Below are 19,369 nucleotides of genomic sequence, written 5' to 3' on the forward strand. Positions count from 1 at the left end.
TTTGTGGAAATATAGGTTATGGCCCAAGAAAGAAAGGGTAAGATTTTGGTGGTGATGTGGACGCAGATCCAGATTCAGGAGGAGCTTTAGTCGAGGTTTACACTCTGTGTTGTTTTTATTTCTAGTTTATTAAAGCTTTTTTATTCAATCAAATAATGCAAATGGAATTAATTATTTTGCTTATTATTTTACTCGGAATGCCATTTACCCATGCGTTAAACCACTCAGTGGTTCCTGAAGACCTGTTAACGTTTTCAACTTGTTTACACTATTCCTCGCGCATCCTATGTCATTTTGAAGAAAGATCAAAGTGCAACGTCACACAAAAAGACAGATGTAAGGTCTCGTAAATACTTATCCGTTGTATTAATCATCGAGAGAACTGATTTGTGTCATAACTTTGCAGCGCGAATTCACTCACACGTCTACTACTTCATAACCACCACACGAGGCGGGGACTTGACGCTGATTGGACGAGCTGTAGCAGTGCATGACGTCACGTCGCTCTTAATTTGAAACCGGAACAAACAAAAGCAGCAGAGGTGCAGAAGGAGCTGAGCGTATGTTTTTGTTCTTTTTAAGTAAGACACGCACAGACGCAATTCAGCGTTTGTGTGGCAGTTAAATAACATCCTCTCTTTGACCGACTTTTGCACATTCGCACCGCATCTGGTAGAGAAAAATGTAGCCGAAGATGTTAGCACAACATTAGCAAAACATCAGCTTTTTTATGTTTATATTTTACCCATTTTGCACGTTTTTTTATCCAGCAGAACTGTACGGGTCTATTTTTGTGTGTGAATTTTTAAAAAATCTTTTTCATTTTTTTTTTTAGCTATAACGATGGGCTCCTTTTTTGCCATGTCAAGCCGGTGGAGGAGTGGCAGCAGCGGGGCGGCCGCGCTGCTGTATCCGCTGCTCGGTGTGTGTCTCTGGGCAGCGGTGGTCGGATACAAGCCGGTGATTATTGTGCACGGTTTGTTCGACAGCTCAGGGGATTTTAAAAACTTACAGCGGTTTATTAATGAGGTAAGTGGTTCATTTAAAGTGGAATTGTCTTATTGTTTTTGTCTGAAGTGTAGAAATGTATATACTTTACAACCAGGGTTTGACCTATTACTGTACAGATACAGGCCTTACAGCTTATGTCAGCACTTTACCTGGAGTCAGTGGATTGTGTGAAACTGAAATATGGTTTGTTTTATTCCTGTGGAAAACAGAAACACAGGAACAGGTGGACAGTTAAATTATTTTATTTTATGGTACTGGTTGACCAGCAGTTACATTACTTTTTAATCAATCTATTATCTTGATAACAATTCACAAATTGTCATGATTAATAATTATTTTCATCATCAATTTGTGAAAATGTTTAAAATGCCGGAAATGTCAATTACAATTGCCATGAGACAGTGAAATGTGCCTTTTCCTGCTTGTCCTCTTAGATCCTAAACGTTCCTGACATGCCGCTGAAAACATACACAATCACAGTGTAGGATGTTGATATTGTGATAATGTAGTAAAAAAAATGGAAATGTTGTGGGGACTGTTGAGGTTTCTGAGTTTAACTCAAGATTCACTTCCTCTTTTTTACCTCAGTATTAGAAAGTTGCAAACGAAATCAATTACGGGTGGTAATTCAGACCTCGCTGTCTTTGCTCAGTCTGTGCTCCCACTTTCTGTGAATCGTCAATAGTTGAAGCAAAATCTGATTAATTAGAAACCAAACATCCACAAGAATATTTGATATGACAGGCTGTTCATCTATGCAATCTGCTGATTGTTGTCAACACGAGTGATCACTTACACGCTTGCTCTGCTCTCTCCTGCAGTCTCATCCTGGCACAAATGTGACCGTCATCGACTTGTTTGACAGAAGTGCCAGCCTGCAGCCCATGTGGAAGCAAGTGGAGGGATTCAAGGCAGCTATTTACCCTATAATGCAAAATGCAGCAGAGGGAGTCCACTTTATCTGCTACTCTCAAGGTCTGTGAGTGTATTTGTGCTGATGAAACAAACATAAATTGGCTATTTGTTTGAGATAACACAACAGTCTTGGTATTTGATAAAGTTACAATGTCACCAGATAAAACTGTCCTCAGGGTGAAACTTTTCTCTGCACGTTGTAAATGATTCACCTCTAAGACCAGGTTTGTGTATTAGCTTGTTTTTGTTGGTTATATCTTTATGACACTTCAGTTTCTGCTTCAGTCAGTAACTTTTTTACACAATTATGTGTAAATAGTGTTTGAGCTTCTCCGTCCTCATAGACTGATGTTTGTTTGTGTTTGTGGTTTTACAGGAGGGCTGGTTTGCAGAGGAATCCTCTCCACTCTCCCTGATCACAAAGTCCACTCCTTCATCTCTCTGTCCTCGCCGCAGGCCGGGCAATATGGAGGTTGGTTTGACAAATCAAAAGCTGAGCATGTGATCATGTTCACAGTGGCTATGCTCATTTATAATAATAGGTTTGACAAACAAAACTCCAAACTCAAAAACCACTGCTGAAGTTCTTGTTTCTTCGTTTCCTCTCAGACACAGACTACCTAAGGTACCTCTTCCCCCAGTTTGTCAAGTCCAACCTCTACCACGTCTGCTATACCTCAATAGGTCAGCGGATATCCATCTGCAACTACTGGAACGGTGAGAATCTAAGAATATCTTTGTCACATTGTTGCCATGCAGCTATGTGTGCGCCTGTTAAGCTATGAAATACAATTATTGACGCTTCATAAATGTGTGTCTTTGACTCGCTGGGCGTCTGTCGTCTCACTTCCTTCTCCAGATCCTCACCACAGAGACATCTACGTCAACAGCAGTGATTATTTAGCTCTGCTCAACGGTGAGAGGCCCGATCAAAATTCAACAGGTCAGTATATTTCTAAAATTTAAACTAGAACATGTGCATTTCCCAAACTAGTATTAGTAAAGAAAACAATAAGATAGGAATCACTGACTAAGCACTTCTAACCAATAGTGGAAATATGAACGAATGATGATAATAATAATAAAGAAATCAGGAAAACAGTAGTTGGGAATCACTGATAGAGCATTTTCAACCAATAATACAAATAGGAAAATAACTCCCGCATTCCCAACTCATAACGAAACAAGAAAACAGTATCTGTGATTTCTTCTGTAACTGTCAGTGGGTTTGTGTTGATTGTTATAACACAGCAGTGATTGTACATCAGTAAGTAGACGTGGTTGTTGCAGATCATCATTTACAGCACATTCTGTATATTTTCATTGTTTTTCCTCTCAATCTCAGAGTGGAAGAAAAACTTCCTCAAGATCGATAAGTTGGTGTTGGTTGGAGGACCAGACGACGGAGTCATCACTCCCTGGCAGTCGAGGTGAGTTCGACCTTTGTCTCGATGAAATGTGTTTGTGCTCATGTTCATTTGGAGCCTACGCACACCTGGTATTACCACCATTATCCTGATGTGTCCCCTGTGGTCAGTCACTATGAGGTCTGACACCTGCAGGCTGTGAACAAATACACGCCAACGTTATTTCTGATTTGTGGAAAGACAAATTCAGTGTTTAGAGTCTGACTGCACAGATGTGTTTGTGTGTGAGTGGCCGGTAGATGGAACAGAAAAGTGGTGAAAAGCTGTTTGTTTTATCTCAACTTGTTATAAAATGCCTCTAAGAAAACAGGGTTTATTAACTTTACACGTGGTAAAAGGCTCAAGTGCTGCAGGCTGTTGGTTTTCCCCCACTGTGTTTTTCCGTTTGACACATTCTGACATTTTGCTCTCCCTGCATGTGGATGATCTGATGACTGTCATGTGATGCTCACACTTGTACGTTTCTGTCACACTTTACAGTCAGTTTGGATTTTATGACGACAACGAGACTGTTGTTGAGATGCAGCAACAACAGGTGAGTGTGAATCACGCCGTGGACACAAATCAATGCACAATACACTGATATTGATTTATGTTACTGTAGACCCTGTTTAATCCGTACATATATTAGTGTCACTTTCACCATTGGTTTGTTTTTTTATTGAGGTACAGTAACATTATTATTTGTTTGCATAGAAGATTTAAAAAAACAAATGCAATTACATTGTAACCTTTATGATTTGCTAACTGCATTGTTTCAAATTGTGATTTTTGTTGTTATTGTTCGGCCCCAGACTTGTGTATCGAATGGTGGTGTGGTAATGAATGTTTCCTTTGACACTTTCTCTTTCTTCTTGTTCCAGTTGTACTTGAGCGATGTTTTCGGCCTGAAGACGCTGGCGGCTCGCGGTGACCTGGTCCTCTGCTCTGTTCCTGGTGTGGAACACGTCTTCTGGCACTCGAACGAGACTGTGTTCCACACATGTATGGAGAAGTGGCTGGTGTAGATCGACACATTTCCTTGTCTTGATCAAGTTCACGCTTTTTTAGAAGCAAATTCTTTTTCTTTTTTTTTAGATTCCTTTGATTTTCAACTCCACCTTTTGGGAAATGTGCACGTTTGGTTTAAATGAGAGGTCAATAGAAAGATTTATTTACCAATACTTGTGCTCAGCTGAGCTAACCAGCTGTCTGACAGACTTTAGTTACATACTCGCCCACAGACATGATAGTGGTATCAACCTTCTTATCAATTTCTCTGCGAGAAAGAAAACAAGCTCATTTCCCAAAAGGTCAATCTTTTAACAGTTTCTTTTAAACCATCTTGCTGCTGACAGACTTTTTACAAAGCACAAACATGAAGGATTTCATAAACCTTGAAAAGGTTGACCTTTTATTACCTTGTCACAGTCAGCAAAGGGACAGCATAGCAGACTTTAAAGTTCTGCATTTATATTAAGTTTTAGAGAAGGATCGAGAGTAATGCAATAATGTTTGATGGTCAGACAGCATCTCTAGTTTTTCTCTTAACATTTCACATCAACACAAATGTGACACAATGAATGTCTTCGAGCAGAGATTGAATATAGGACTCATCAACCATTTTAAAAAAAACAAAACAATATTACATGTCTGTGTTAAAAACAAATGTGTGGAGTGGCCCCTTTTAATTTGTATAAAAATATCAGTTTATCACTTTGATAAACCAGGTCTTCATACGTACATTATACCCTTGTGTGTCTGTGTGCGGTTGCTCACACATACCTCAGAAAACACCACTCAACTCAATAGTGCCTGATCAACCTTCTGTCCTTTACATGTACAGACTCACTGCCCCTGCTCATCTAATGATGCAGTACTTTACATATATATATATATAGATGTATAGATAGATATATTTGTTCTTCCATTTTTGTTTTCCTTCTTGAAAATGCACATCCAATCATGGCTATTGTGTTTTCTTGTCATTACCATGCAGTACTTTAGAGCTGTACTATATCGCTGTCGTCGACCGAGCCTTAATATTTGCCCTCATGCCTCATGATTTCATTTCCATTACCAAAGTGCTACGACTTACTGCCTTCAGTCGGGGTGCTAATAATGGTGAGGATGGAGGTGTGGAGTAACTGGAGAGAGGCAGTGGTCTGTCTTATAGTGTTTACTGTACATGTGGCTCTCTTTACCTCCCATTACATTTAGATATCTCAGGCTTTCCAGTAATCGTGTTGGTTTGTCTCGTTCAAAGAAAAAAAAAAAAAAGGGATTAATTTCTTTGTACTGTTTCCACAAAATGATGTTGGTTGTTTTTCCTTTGTACAGGTACAGATGTTTCTCAAAGAAGAGGGAAAATAAATTAAATATCTAGTGAGTAGTCAACAAGTGTTTCACACACCAGATGTCAAAAAGGGAAATGCTAAAGAGGGGATAATTTGACCTATTTATAGTTATTAGATTTAAAGTATTGTTTTAATTTGTTTACTACAGTATATGTTTGTTTAAATGAATTGGCCCACAGTGACTGGATACTTCATGGATTTTAAGGGATGTCCTCTCAGTTCAGTCTTCTTGCAGACATTAAATGTGGACATGAATACTTTTTTAGAACTTGGAAAAGAAATGAATATTTTGACATGGTCCCACAGTTTTTACAGTATTTGGTCTGCAAATGAAATGGTCTCAAATCCTCAATAAAGGTGTTTTGAACATCTGTTTGAAGTTTCTTTCAGAGCTAGACTACATTGTCCACGTGTGTCTCATTGAACAATGGTAGAAAAGTGTCAAATAAATAATAGAAATCTAAGAGGCAATACATGCAATACAATACAAGATATTTATGAAGTATACAATAATAGAACTGAATTGTATATTAATGCACATATATTGCACAGATTTATACTGGCAACTGAAATAATGAAATTAAATGTAATTGTCAGTATGTAAGAAATATTGCAAACATACAATTGGTTTGATAACATAATGTAATGTGTAATTATAATTTTACCTAAATACAACAATGAAATAATGTACTTAGTACAATATGTGTAGAAATTACACAGACATCATCAATACTCGAATCATAAAATCACCCGAATGAAAATGTAACAGTTTTCCCAATATTAAAACACCAGATGGAGCATATTTTTCACAAGACTACATTTCCCTGTATGCTTTGCAACCGGAAGCATCAGACCCGTCCACCGGATATCTGGACGCGGCGCTGCTGAAGGCCCTTTTCCGTCTGTGAGGAGTGTCGTTCAGAACGGCGGACACAAGTGAGTGCGAAATTCACTTTTAACTCTGTCTATATGTCGTCAAAGATAACTTTGTTGAGTATTGTGGGACGCCGTGGATTCCCATTATCCGAGAAATATAAGAAACATGTCTAGGCGTTGCGTAAATGTGGTTTTAATTGCCTCAAATTGTCAGCGCGCGACTACAACAGCGCTGCCTGTTAGCATATGGCTAGCTACATAGCACATGTGGATGCTGCATGTCGACCAGCGGTGGATTGGTGTCACATTTAGCGCTTTACAACTAAAAGCGACGGTTAAATGGTAATACATTCTGGCATATGTACCATGTTAAATCACCATGCCCTTTGGTGGTGAATAATATCCTCAGTGTTCACCCGTGTGTTAATTTAATCGGCCACCGTGGCTCAGGTTTAAGCTAATGAGGCTTCAGCTCCGGCCCTGCTCCGTGGAAACTGGACTTCACTTGCTGTTCAGTTTCAAATTTGACTTGACTGTCACACTTGCTTAGTTCGCAGTGTGGCTTAATTAAAAGTCTCTCTATCCGTCTTTATTCCATTATTGACTTGTTTTATGTGAGCGCTGTGTGGCTACTGCAACGGTGTTAATCATTATTTTTGACTCGTGTCGTAGATGTGGAGACACAGCAAGAACAAAACCGGTTACAATTACATGAATTTAGATTATTTAGTATTTATTATTTACCATGTTCTGCTAACATGGTTGAAAGTAACGGAATCGATCTGCTATTAATTACATTGATAAATCAGGGTAGGATAGATGCAACATGTCTTGGTGAATCTCTTCTGTAAAGGATTATAATAAATCCTCCATTGTAATCATGAGCATACATTACTCTACATTTTAAGATGAAGTTTTATGTTTCTCTAACTTGTGAAATGAATTTAAGCTAAAGAGGGGATAATTTGACCTATTTATAGTCATTAGATTTAAAGTATAATACTTTGCAATGAGTCAAATCTGATTGCTATACAAGTGAAACATGCCTTGGTGTTGACATCCTTTCTTGAAAGTAACTAAATCTTTTCGTCCCTGTTCATCTTTAGTGACTGAGTGGGAAACTGCCCCAGCTGTGGCTGAGACCCCAGAGATCAAGCTCTTTGGCAAGTGGAGCACTGATGATGTCCAGATCAATGACATCTCCCTGCAGGTAAACAGCATCAGTGTTTGCCACATGTTTCATCTCATCTGTGTGTTTATAATTCAAAGCGAGGCTAGAGTCACGCCTAGACATAAACTCGTTGTCCAGGTGTGCTAGAGTGCTCGCAGAGAAACACGTCTGCGTTTATTCATTGGCTGTAGTCTGATGTGGCCCAGTCAATCACCGGCTCAGACACATTCCATGCAAACTGTTATTTAATACGTTTTAGCAAAACCTGTGAAAACCACTAAATGTTAACCCACCTTCTCCTCACTGCAGGATTACATTGCCGTAAAAGAGAAGTACGCCAAGTACCTGCCACACTCTGGAGGACGGTATGCTGCCAAGCGTTTCCGTAAGGCCCAGTGCCCCATCGTTGAGCGTCTGACCAACTCCATGATGATGCACGGTCGCAACAACGGCAAGAAGCTGATGACTGTGCGAATTGTCAAGCACGCTTTCGAAATCATCCACCTGCTGACTGGAGAGGTATGAACCACCAACTATCTCATTTTATCTTTGTTTAAGATGATACTGATCTATGTTGGAGATGATTAAGGAAATGCCTTCAAAATGTACAGATGAGTGGAGGGTGAAATCAAACTAGGTAAACGTCCTCAATTATTGCAACTCTAAAAGGAACAGTTCAGTCCTGGAGATTTAATAGTTTGTTAATGTTTTTATGAAATAAAATTCATGGAAGCTGTGTGCCAGTTAAGTTTTAATATTTAATCTTTGTTTAGAGAAAGTTGTGTTTAGTAAGAAGTAAGAAATTGTTTACTTTTCTAAAAATTATAATTTCCTTTCAGTTGAAATTTAGTATTGTGTACTTTGTATATCTTTCCAAATGCATAACATTTTTCTTGTCAAACAGTAACTGGTGGTCATGGGCTTTATTTTAAATCTTATTTTTATAATTTTATATGGGTACCAAAAGAAGAATAAAGAACCACATTACATTTTTTTTCTGTCAGTAAGGCATTTAAAAGTAGATATCCAGCCCTTTGTCAGATATCCAGTGTTCAACATGTGTGTCTGTGTTAACTGAAAAATTCTAAACTACCAATTTCTATTCCCAGAATCCCCTTCAAGTCTTGGTGAACGCCATCATCAACAGTGGACCCCGTGAGGACTCCACGCGTATCGGTCGTGCTGGTACCGTCAGGAGGCAGGCTGTGGATGTGTCGCCCCTCCGCAGAGTCAACCAGGTGACATGACCACACTAAATTACATTTCTTAAAGTTTATTGTGTATGTATTGTCTAAGACACCAAGTAAACATAGGAAGAAATGATTGGTGCTGGTAAAGCAGTGATTAATTTTGTGTTTGTACAAAGCGAGGCTAGAGTCACGTCTGGATATACTACCCATTGTCCTGATGTGCTAGAGTGCTCGCAGAACAACATGTCTCTGTTTATTCGTTGGCTGTAGTCTGCTGTGGCCCAGTCAATCACCGACTCAGACACATTCTACTCTCAACATACTATTTCATGAAAGATGATCAATCAAGCCTGTTTCACACCCTCTGTCTTTCTGTATTTGTAGGCCATCTGGCTGCTGTGCACAGGAGCAAGAGAAGCCGCTTTCAGGAACATCAAGACCATCGCTGAGTGTCTGGCTGATGAGCTCATCAATGCCGCTAAGGTAATGGTTAATTCAGTTATTGTATAACATATCAGTTGTGAAGGGATTTGCAATAAATTAACTGTAACATGAATCTAACTTTGAATTCATTCTCTCACAGGGTTCATCTAACTCTTACGCCATCAAGAAGAAGGACGAGTTGGAGAGAGTTGCCAAGTCCAACCGTTAAAACGTGTTTTCTTTGTAACAATAAATACATCTGAAGAAATTTCTGTTTGATGCCAAGTTTAATTGACCTTACAGAGAAGTTTGGGTACAGAAAACTGTAACCTAACAGTCCAGGAGCATCATGTAATGTAAATATATGTACCGACATGAAGCACACTAATTTGCACTAGAAGTGCAGCTGCAAATCAAACATTGAATCTGCACTTCAGTTAACAAAAAGATCTAAATTAACAGAATTTCTTTAATATTCAAACAGACAAGTGAATATGAATTACACAGGAACAGGACTAGTGCTACAAGCTGTCAGTGGAATTTTATTGCCATGTCTACACTAGCTACAAATTCATACATAGAAAAAGCTTTTAATCAATTGCATCTGCATTGCGAACAAAACGGATAATTAAGTGATTTATCAACCTGTTACATTAAAGTGATAAATTGTATGAATCTACAGGTGGAAGATCTAAGTACCACAGGATTAACAAGCTCAAAACATTCAGGTTCATTCCTTGTAAGGGTAATGAAAGGTATAAAAAGAGCTTTTCTTTACAAGTCCATCAGTGTTAAATGGGAGTTCAACCATAAGAAAGAACAGCTGAATTTAGTGGTTCAGAGTTAAATGTGCTACACGGTTTGTCCAGCAGGGGGAGCAGCTGCACTACAAACAGCTCCTTAACTACGATGAAAGTCTTAACAGATGGATCATTCTCCCTCATTCAAATACTGCGTGTCAGTGTTTCCTTTAACAATAAATAGACAAAGAATTTTAATGAGTGGAAAGTGTCAGGGTTTCCTTCAGCCCGCAACCGACACACCGAGTCAACGAGATGTTTTCAAAAGTACGTGTGCTTTCTGTTGATGAGCAGGCACAGCGAGGACAGGGATGCTCCCAGTTTGGACGCCTCGCTGCAGGCTGTCGGCAGGAGGGTGTAGTCCTGCAGCTTCTGGAAAACCTGCAGAGAAGAAACCAGTTACAAACTTCACAGCACTGGCACAGACTGTACTGGAGACACTTCATGGAAGAAGTTCTTTCAGAGTCTAATAAAAGAAGAAAAGGGAAAGAAAAACTGTTTTACTTGCCAATTACACTTCCTCTGTTGCTCAACAAAAAATTATAACTCATGTGATTTTTGTACTTGCTGTAAAACCTCGCTGTGAAATCTGAAACTAATAATATGGTGACAACAGAAAGAGCATATTTTCAATCACAGTGCTACTGTAATCATAAACCTTTCCAGTGTTGCATTATTTTACTGATCATATTACTACATAATATGATATATATACATAATAATGTAATAAGGATAAAGAAAATTATAGGAAAACACAAGAGTTATATTTCACATCTCTAAGTAAAACAGTTTTCTTTTTACAAGTTATTTTAATTTCTCCATCTAATCAAATGTATTTGTTGTCACAGAAATACTGTTGCAATTTTCAAACACTAAATCCAAAATTCAAGCACTTTTCAAACCTTGAAAACATTCAAACCCCCGTTCAAACCCAGAAAGACAGAAGACAATAATCCATGTCTGGTTTTCAGTAAAAGTAAGAATTCCCAGTGCAAAATTAAAGCTTGTTCTCTGTCTGTCACATTGAGAGCAGTGACATTGATATAATACATGAGCTCATGTGTGTGTTTTCTATATGATTGGGTTCATTTAGCATCAGATTTAAACCACAACCATGTGACAAAGCGGAGGCTTGTGTTAGAGTCGACTCACAGAAACGCTCTCAGGACTCTCCTCTGCAGGCCGGTGGAGCAGGAAGTCGTGTTTGGATGGACCTTTGATGTAGACGCAGTTTGCGGCCGCCTCCTCTGGGACGGTCAGGATTTCATAGTGGTGATCGGTCAGCTGTTCCATCATCTGAGGACAAACATGTGTTACTACAAAGCAGCCACACACACACACACACACACTACAGCAGACCACACCTATCATTATACAGGACACCAACTTATAATAACTAGTACAGTTCCTCTCCACCATGTGCCTCATTATTGTGTTTGTTTTACTATTAGACAGTTCTGTTTATTTTATTTTTTACAATGAATATAAATACAGATAATGCATGATTCATAAAACTCAATCAATTTGATTTTTAAGTTTTAGTGAGTTAAATATCACAAACGTGCACTAAATAAATGAAAAAAATAAAAACACAACCACTAGTATGCATACATACCCGGAGAGTCTTCTTGGCCCCTTCAGTGTTGCTGATGATGATGGTGTCAGGGCCTCCCATGGAGCAGATGTTTTTCAGTCGAGCTCCACCACAGACGGGGACGGTGGACACGGCAAAGTCCTGAACAGATGGAAGTCAAGAGGTTTAATTCACACACTAAAGTTCCCTCATATGGATTTTCAGTCGAGCAGACTCATCTCTATAAGTGGAATCAAAGTCAAGAATGCATTTATTAACTAATAATTGTCTTGGTTTATTCATTAAAAAATCACACTTTTTAAAAGCCTTTAAAAGACAAAACAAACTTTACAACCATTTTTCAATGTTTTAATCCTGAGAAGACTGGACGATCCAGATTGGACGATCCAGTCAAAACGCATGATTTGGGATCTCACAAAAACTTCTTACAAAACTTCAGTTGTCAGTTAATAGCTGCTGAGAAATGCAAAAAAAAAATAAAAATAATAAAAATAACTGTGGATGAAGTCATAGCTGAGAAGACAGAATCAACTTGGCTTGTACAAGTTACAGTTCTGCACAAATGCATGCAACATCTGTTTCCCAGTTAACTCACTCTCATTGGTTACTGCCTGGTTCTTGCTGACGCCCCAATCACTGTATCGCATGAACGTGTTTGTGCATTAACATAAAGAAAATTCAGTCCACTAGATGGTAACAGTTTCCAGCTGCTGTGTGAATATATAGCAATATGATTTCACAAAACCTCAGTAAAAATGGCCTATAACAAGATTTCAGCTCCAGAGTGTGAGTCATCAGTCCTGGACTTGATGACCACAGCACTACTCTGTATACTCTGTAATCTCAATCTGTCCGTGTCAAATAAACAGAGGAAATTAAATTCATGCTCAACACCTGAGCCTGGAGAATGAGGTCAGCATTGTTATTACATTAATTTGCTACCACTGTGACTCAGCACAGTGTCTGGCCACTGTAAAAGCTTATGTGACGTTTAATCCTCGGCAACAAAAACACAGACTGCAAAAACATCGATCAACAATAATAATGAGAATATAAGAATCGTGTACACATGCAGCTTATGAATGAAAATCAAGTGGAGTCTGTGAAAAGCTCAAGAAACAACTCTTGAAACCCGATCTGCTCGGCTTCCTCCTCTGTCTGACCAGGATACCGTCCACTTACAATGATGCGTGACACAACACACTCATCAAAGACACACACACACGTGTGTGGACGAAGAGTGGGTGTGTTAAAAATGTAAGCACTTACGAGACGTGAGGGGATCAATAGTAACGAGTGGGTCAGGTGGAGCCAGCGGGCTCCACTGTGTGGTTTTCCATGATTTGACCGTTGGAAGAAAGTCATTCATCGCTGTTTACACAATATAATTCCCTAAATGCATTGCAGCAAATGGCCACCTGCTCTCTTTGGCAGCAGAGTTCTTGGCTCTGTGGCCGTCTTTGCTTCGCAATATCACGTTGCATTGATTATGACTGTTGTCGAGCATTTGTTTGATCCAAGTGTAATCCAATCACTCATTCATTCATTCATCCGCACGCAGAGTTGATTCACCGGCGTCTCTCACCATGAAGGTGTCTGCCAGCACCTCGGCTCCTCTGCGGTTGGTGTGGGAGGAGATGCCGACGAAGAACTCCCTCCCCGTGAAGAGAACGTCGCTGCCCTCCAGTGTGGCGCCTCCACAGTCTCCGTCCTCTGTTCCCATCTCCACCACATTCACGTTCAGCTCTGACATCACTCTCCTCACTGCCTCTGCCTGAGAGATGGAGGGAGAGTCGGACTTAAACTCTGACCTGAACAAAGTATGACGCAAACTCTTTAACCTGCAGAATCTTGAAAAACGGGGCCTTGGGTTGATTATGATTTGGGGCCCCCTCCCACCAATCCTTGAATTATTCAATTGCATTAATTATAGTTGTATTATTTATACTAAGCCAGTGTAAAAATCAGTGTCTAGTATGAATTTGCACTTCCATATTCAAAGTGTTCAAAGTGAAGCACTAAATCTGGTTATACTGAGCTTGAATTAAATAAGTAAAAGTTTGAACTGATGTGCAAACGTGCACTAAACGAGCACATTTTCAACTCTCAACAACAAAATAACACACAGACGCTTAGTTTCCTTATAAGCCTCTGATGATTAGAGTGAAATGACAATTCTTCAAAGACATTTCAGGAGTTTTACACACCTGTAAAAGTGTGAATTTGGAAATATTTCTAATTTCTATGTTTAATCATTGTTTTTTTGAGAGAACATCATCACTTTGAGGTCTGGGAATGAAGGACCAACATTTTATGGACCAAACAATTAATTGAGAAAATAATCTGCAGATTAATTGTGAAAATAATCCTTAGTTGCAGCCCTCTAAAATGGAGTCCTAACAAAACCTCTGACAACAAGGACAACGGGCAAAAGAGGACATGAAAATAACAAAGTGAATTTACTCAAATGTTCACATTCCAGAAAGGAAACTGAACATAACACACATAACTTTTATAAAAATTCAAATATGTGTCTGTGATATGATCTGAAATAATAGGGATTATACAGATATAGTGCATAATCAGAGGATTAGAGGTGAAGAACTGGGTCACTAAAGGTGTTTTTTTTAATGTTACCTCGCTGCGTCTCTGCTGTTTGAAGGGCCTGGTGATGAGCGCCGTGTCTCCCTGGATCACTGCCACGTCCTCTATCCTCCAGCTCTCCGGCAGCTCGGGGTCGGGGGGGATCTCGATGAGCTGCAGGCCCACCTTCTGCCTCAGGGCTCCAGTCAGACAACCATACTGACGCTGAGCTTTGGCCAGCTCCACTGAGACCTGCCCGTTCTCGTGACCGTCTCCCACGGACTTCCCAAAGGTCTCCGGGATGCCCCTCACCACGGCGTGGGTGAAGCGGCCGTAAGGACACATGTTGGCCATTGTTTTCTCAGAGGAGATTAGTATTAATGTTCTGCCAATATATCTGGTTTATAGTTAGCTTTCCAGAGGAGTTGCAATTGTTTGAGCTAAATCAGGAGGTCCAGAGGGGTAGTGGAGATCAGCTTCATCCCCGTCTTTGAGATCCTTCTGCCCTTTCTGCACTCGACCAGAGTCCAGTCCAGACGTGGACGCAGATCTAAGCGTTAGACACAGAGGGGGAGATGGACACAGGAAACAGACACAATGAATGCTTCCATATTTACAGAAATGTCAGGGCTATTTTTGGAGATTTACGTTACAGCCGCTTAGTAAGTGACAAGCAAATTAAATTGTCCTCTGATGCACCAAAACTAAATTAATTCATTGAGACAATGACCAACAGATGAATCAATAATCAAAATCATTTTTGGTTGCTGCCCTTATATCGACTTAGGGGTGCGCGAAAACACGCCTTTTTTGAGAGGCCACACCTTCACTGCGCGAGCAAGCCTACTCGGACAGTATGTGGCGCATGCGCATTGACAACACACGCCGCGCTAACGTAGCTAACACACGTCTCTAATCGACGTCGTTCGATTTAAATAGCTGAACGTGGCTCGTCGTCACTCGCATGGAGGTGGTTTGACTTCGAAAACACGGATGTCACTCAAAAGGCGCCAGAGGAATATGAAGAATATGAAGAATATGAAGAATAATATGAAGAATATGAAAAGCTTCGGGAGTCAGCGGTCGACCACTAGCGGCCAGCGAAGGTACCGACAAGAAAACACACTCAGCAAACGTTGGCAGCAGTTAAACGTGTATCCACATTCTCATGTTAATGCCCTGTAGTTCAACTATGATGAGTATTGTTTACATTAGTTTAAAATGCTCTCATGATAGTTTTTGTTGCTAGTTGTGCAATAGTATTTTATAAGTAAGTTTAAGTTAATAAATAAGACTTGTTTTTCTTGAACAAGTTGTTTTTTGTCAATATTATCATTAACATCTAATAAGAATATATATATATGAATATGTATATATTATATAGAGTATATAATATACTATTAACAAGAGCAAGCTGGTACAACAGGCCTTCCATGCTTTTACTAACACATTTTTGAGGATTGCAAAATTATCAATATCGGCAAAATCCCAAACAAAATATCAGGATATTGATTTTCATCAATATCCCACACCCCTAGGTGCACCCATGGTAACTTGCCATGGGAATAATAATAACTCCTTATATGGACATCCATAAAGTAGCAAAAATTGTGCAGAAGTCACAAAATAGAGCGTTTTCCTTTTCTTCTTGTTCATAAAAACGAGCCAAGTGAACTTTGAACTGTGACGTATTTCCAAATTTCACAAATTAAATACAATTTTAAACATTTTGAGTTCCTCAGATATTGGTATCGGAGGTGCTCATTACATAATAAGGGGGAAGTGTCAGTTTAAAATGCTCTCATGATAGTTTTTGTTGCTCGTTGTGCAATAATATTTTAGTAAGTAAGTTTAAGTTAATAAATACGTTTTTTGTCAATATTATCATTAACATCTAATATACTATTAACAAGAGCAAGCTGGTACAACAGGCCTTTCATGCTTTTATATACACATTTTTGAGGATTGCAAAATATCGGCAATTATCATGACCGGCAAAATCCCCAAAAATATCAGGATATTGATTTTCATCAATATCGCAGACCCCTATATCAACATCTACTCCACTGCTTTGGAGGTTTTTGATGAAGAGTGAGCAAATGTGTCCACAAAGAGATTAAAGTAGACAAAAGGATCACTGTGCCATGACAGATGATAAAGAAACCGTATTATTGTTGTTCAATGGCCCTGCAGTATGCTACAAAGTGTTTTCCACTTGTGGGTTGAGGGTCAGATTTGGGACAATCGGGCTTTTATCATCCTGAGCTGTGAACCACTGTGAGGCTGAACACAGGATGTTCTCCAAATGTGCTTCACAGAAAACTATGCCGTGAATGTTGGGCTTTGATTTAGCCAGTTTTCCTTTTTCATGCTGAAGCAGTTGACAGTTTTACTTGAGTGTTTAAGTCAAATGTTTGTTTTTGTAGATATTGTTGGCTTTGAAAATCCATCTGCTGCTGGACTTAATGTCCACTTTAATATATTTCAGTGCTTAAATTACATGTAGATTCAGACTCTTAATAATGTTTTACATTTATAATAGCATTTAGTGCAATGACCCTACTTAAACTGCACTTGGTCTGCAGCTTTTCAGGCATTTGTTTTAGAATTATAGTATATTTTCAGCACCAAGTATTTAGTCAGTAACTCTGCTTGTATTTTAGCCTTTTAGATGTTGTTGTTTTTGCATTAAAGAGCATTTCTAGTGCCCAGTATAGTGCAGTAACATGATTTAGTACATAACAGTGCACTTAAAACTCTCCCTTTTTGAATATTTATTTGGTATAATGTGTAATAACTTCACTTATTTGCTCAGTAAAGTCTCCATTATTGGCATTTTAAGGGTTGGTTTAATATGTATTGTTTTTATTAGGTTAAAATGCTTTTTTTGTAGTTTCTATGTCAGAATGTCTGTTGTTTTTATATCCTCAGCTCCTGACTACAAGCCCGTTTTCTCATCTATGACAGTGAATGTGAAGTACCTTAGTTTCTGGAAGTTTTTTCAGTTTGTAAGTGAAGTGCAGCTGCAGTAACTAACGTGAACACAAACATGTTGAGTGTTAAACTAGCAGAGCAACAGCAGCAGCGTCCAGTCCACCGCCCAGCAGTTCAACGCCTCTTCTTCTCCGAACACTTCTCCTGATGATGTTCTTGTCTTAAAAACGAGGGGGGAAACTATCGCGAACACTCACACAAAGTCACACAAACGAAGAAACACAGAAGTTGGTTGAACACTGACCTGTTTAAGACGTCGTATTTTTCCGCTCGGCCGCGTTTTCCTGCGTTTAATTTAATTTTCACACTGACTCCAGCTCCCGTTACTCCCTGCCTCCTTCGATTACGTGTCTGTCAAGATGGCGGTTGTGGATTTAATCAGTTCCTGTTACTATTTTCAAAATAAGACGGACAACTTACTTTTCTTGCGTTATTTCCTATGGAATTCAGCGTTTACTGTACTGTAGATTTTGTCAAAAATAATACATTTAAAATTGAGTTGGAAAGAAGCTATTTGAAGGTGACACTTCGTTGTGGAGCATTTTAAATTGTTGTCAGTAACACTGATAAGCAATCAGCATATTCAAACTCATGAAGACAGCGATACTATATAATATATAGTTTTCTTATATACGTGTCCAAAGCATGTATTACTTACCAATGATAAACTCTAAAATGTACAAAATGTCTCATCTCTTATTGTCAAAAGTCGAACGATTCTACTTCCGGTCTCCTTCATGTATTTATTGGCAGTTTGACACGACTCTCCCTCCATCCCCCACTCGTCCTGTTCGGATTCAATCAACCTTGATTTGAGTTGTTTCCACAGTCACTGTTGTATCAATTAGCAATAAACTAAACCAGACTTTAAACAAAAAGCTATATTACTACAGTATTTGTATCTTCACATGCTTTTACACTTATATACAAACATATTTGGGTCATTTCTGCAATTAAATCCTCGTAAATGTCACACAATGGACCTGTAGCATAAAATAGAACAAGTTAACTGATGTATGTCATTTTGTATAATCCTGAATTTCATATTATCCAGCGCCTCCTCTCTGCTTGTATCTGCCTTTCAAACACAAACTTCTCTCCACACAAGTCAAAATTCTTCTCATCTACAGCGGCGTGAACAAAATAGCCACATTTACCTGCAGCTGATTCAGTTCACCTGGACGTTTGAAGACTTTTCTGTCTTCCTCCTGCTCAAATCCGTCATTGCAACAGATTAAGGCCTGTAGTCTGTACTACTCAGACATCTGCTTTTGTCTGTGTGTGACGTGAGGGAAAAAAATAATCTGGATTTTCCTAAAATGTGGGTCAAACACTGCAGATTCGGTTGGATAAAGCGGTCGTCTCTTTCAGACATCAAAGGAAAACCTCTATTCTATGTTTCCGTTTGACACTGAACACAAAAACGCTTCAAATGTTTTTTGCATTTTGTATATTTTATATTACTTATTTTACATCGTAGTGTGTAATACTGTCTGCAGTTGTAACAAGTGAGTTTCCCCAGTGTGGCACCAATAAAATCTAATCTAATCTAATTTAATGTGAATTGTGTTTACGGTCACTTTGCTGGACGACATTGGTAGAGATTTGGACGGCAGTGAGGTAAACGTGCATAAACATGTGACAGATGGCTGGATGTGTTTATAAATGTGTGCTTGAGTTTGTGCGAGGACAACATTTCCTCCTGCTGACCACACTGAGACACAGCAGCATTTATCTTTTATTCATTTATTTATTTATTTATTTATTTTTAATCAGCAGTGGCAACACAGACACAAGGAAAAGAAAAGAACGCACTTCAATGCTAAAGAGAGAAAGGTGAAGTCTGTGTCAAAGTGGAGGGGAAATGTGGAGGACGGAGCACAGACAGGATTAAAGAACACCATCTGTCCACAGAGAGCTGTCAGTCAGCACAAAAACACATCCCCCATTAATTACAGCATCCCTGGTTTAACCATGCTGCATTTAAACACGCTCCTCTTTGGATTTATTTTTGTGTGCACCGTTACATTTGACTGATTTCTTTTTATT

General features: G+C 39.1%; 3 protein-coding genes and 2 non-coding genes across 6 annotated transcripts; 4 read left to right on the forward strand and 1 right to left on the reverse strand.

Moving 5' to 3' along the window:
- Positions 1-512: 512 nt before the first annotated feature.
- Positions 513-6,060, forward strand: ppt2b (palmitoyl-protein thioesterase 2b). Its single transcript, XM_044053481.1, has 9 exons — positions 513-560; positions 836-1,029; positions 1,833-1,986; positions 2,303-2,398; positions 2,536-2,643; positions 2,786-2,869; positions 3,272-3,356; positions 3,834-3,888; positions 4,217-6,060. Exons 2-9 carry the CDS (start codon positions 844-846, stop codon positions 4,358-4,360), a joined length of 912 nt encoding a protein of 303 aa, XP_043909416.1. The 5' UTR covers positions 513-560; positions 836-843; the 3' UTR covers positions 4,361-6,060.
- Positions 6,061-6,556: 496 nt separating this feature from the next.
- Positions 6,557-9,617, forward strand: rps5 (ribosomal protein S5). The gene is made up of 6 exons (XM_044052946.1): positions 6,557-6,625; positions 7,672-7,775; positions 8,046-8,255; positions 8,846-8,974; positions 9,311-9,409; positions 9,510-9,617. Coding segments are annotated over exons 1-6 (612 nt in total). The 5' UTR covers positions 6,557-6,624; the 3' UTR covers positions 9,579-9,617.
- On the forward strand, positions 7,833-7,966 carry LOC122786970. Its single transcript, XR_006362519.1, has one exon. It is a non-coding gene; the product is annotated as a small nucleolar RNA SNORA3/SNORA45 family (small nucleolar RNA).
- Positions 9,101-9,235, forward strand: LOC122786971. Its single transcript, XR_006362520.1, has one exon. It is a non-coding gene; the product is annotated as a small nucleolar RNA SNORA3/SNORA45 family (small nucleolar RNA).
- Positions 9,618-18,540, reverse strand: ddah2 (dimethylarginine dimethylaminohydrolase 2). Of its 2 annotated transcripts, none has more exons than XM_044052945.1 (6): positions 18,478-18,540; positions 14,381-14,876; positions 13,329-13,517; positions 11,765-11,884; positions 11,302-11,445; positions 9,618-10,530 (listed from the first exon to the last, which is right to left on the reverse strand). In XM_044052945.1, the coding sequence occupies exons 2-6, from the start codon at positions 14,678-14,680 to the stop codon at positions 10,411-10,413; spliced, it is 873 nt and encodes a 290-aa protein (XP_043908880.1). In that variant the 5' UTR covers positions 14,681-14,876; positions 18,478-18,540; the 3' UTR covers positions 9,618-10,410. The 2 variants fall into 2 exon arrangements, with proteins under 2 accessions (XP_043908880.1, XP_043908879.1); XM_044052944.1 differs by lacking the exon at positions 18,478-18,540 and adding an exon at positions 17,565-17,710.
- Positions 18,541-19,369: the final 829 nt, after the last annotated feature.

This window comes from Solea senegalensis, linkage group LG20 (genome assembly GCF_019176455.1).
Source record: "Solea senegalensis isolate Sse05_10M linkage group LG20, IFAPA_SoseM_1, whole genome shotgun sequence".
Taxonomy (NCBI): Eukaryota; Metazoa; Chordata; class Actinopteri; order Pleuronectiformes; family Soleidae; genus Solea; species Solea senegalensis.

What these genes read in the sequence shown, in the direction of transcription:
- ppt2b (XM_044053481.1), top strand. Translation starts at nt 844, where the DNA reads ATGGGCTCCTTTTTTGCCATGTCAAGCCGGTGGAGGAGTGGCAGCAGC. An exon ending in CATCTGCAACTACTGGAACG is followed by an intron (nt 2,644 to 2,785) that starts GTGAGAATCTAA and finishes TTCCTTCTCCAG; the next exon opens with ATCCTCACCACAGAGACATC. An exon ending in TTGAGATGCAGCAACAACAG is followed by an intron (nt 3,889 to 4,216) that starts GTGAGTGTGAAT and finishes TTCTTGTTCCAG; the next exon opens with TTGTACTTGAGCGATGTTTT.
- rps5 (XM_044052946.1), top strand. An exon ending in TCAATGACATCTCCCTGCAG is followed by an intron (nt 7,776 to 8,045) that starts GTAAACAGCATC and finishes TCCTCACTGCAG; the next exon opens with GATTACATTGCCGTAAAAGA. An exon ending in AGCTCATCAATGCCGCTAAG is followed by an intron (nt 9,410 to 9,509) that starts GTAATGGTTAAT and finishes ATTCTCTCACAG; the next exon opens with GGTTCATCTAACTCTTACGC.
- ddah2 (XM_044052945.1), bottom strand. Translation starts at nt 14,680, where the DNA reads ATGGCCAACATGTGTCCTTACGGCCGCTTCACCCACGCCGTGGTGAGG. An exon ending in AACAGCAGAGACGCAGCGAG is followed by an intron (nt 13,518 to 14,380) that starts GTAACATTAAAA and finishes TCCATCTCTCAG; the next exon opens with GCAGAGGCAGTGAGGAGAGT. An exon ending in GGGCCAAGAAGACTCTCCGG is followed by an intron (nt 11,446 to 11,764) that starts GTATGTATGCAT and finishes GTTTGTCCTCAG; the next exon opens with ATGATGGAACAGCTGACCGA.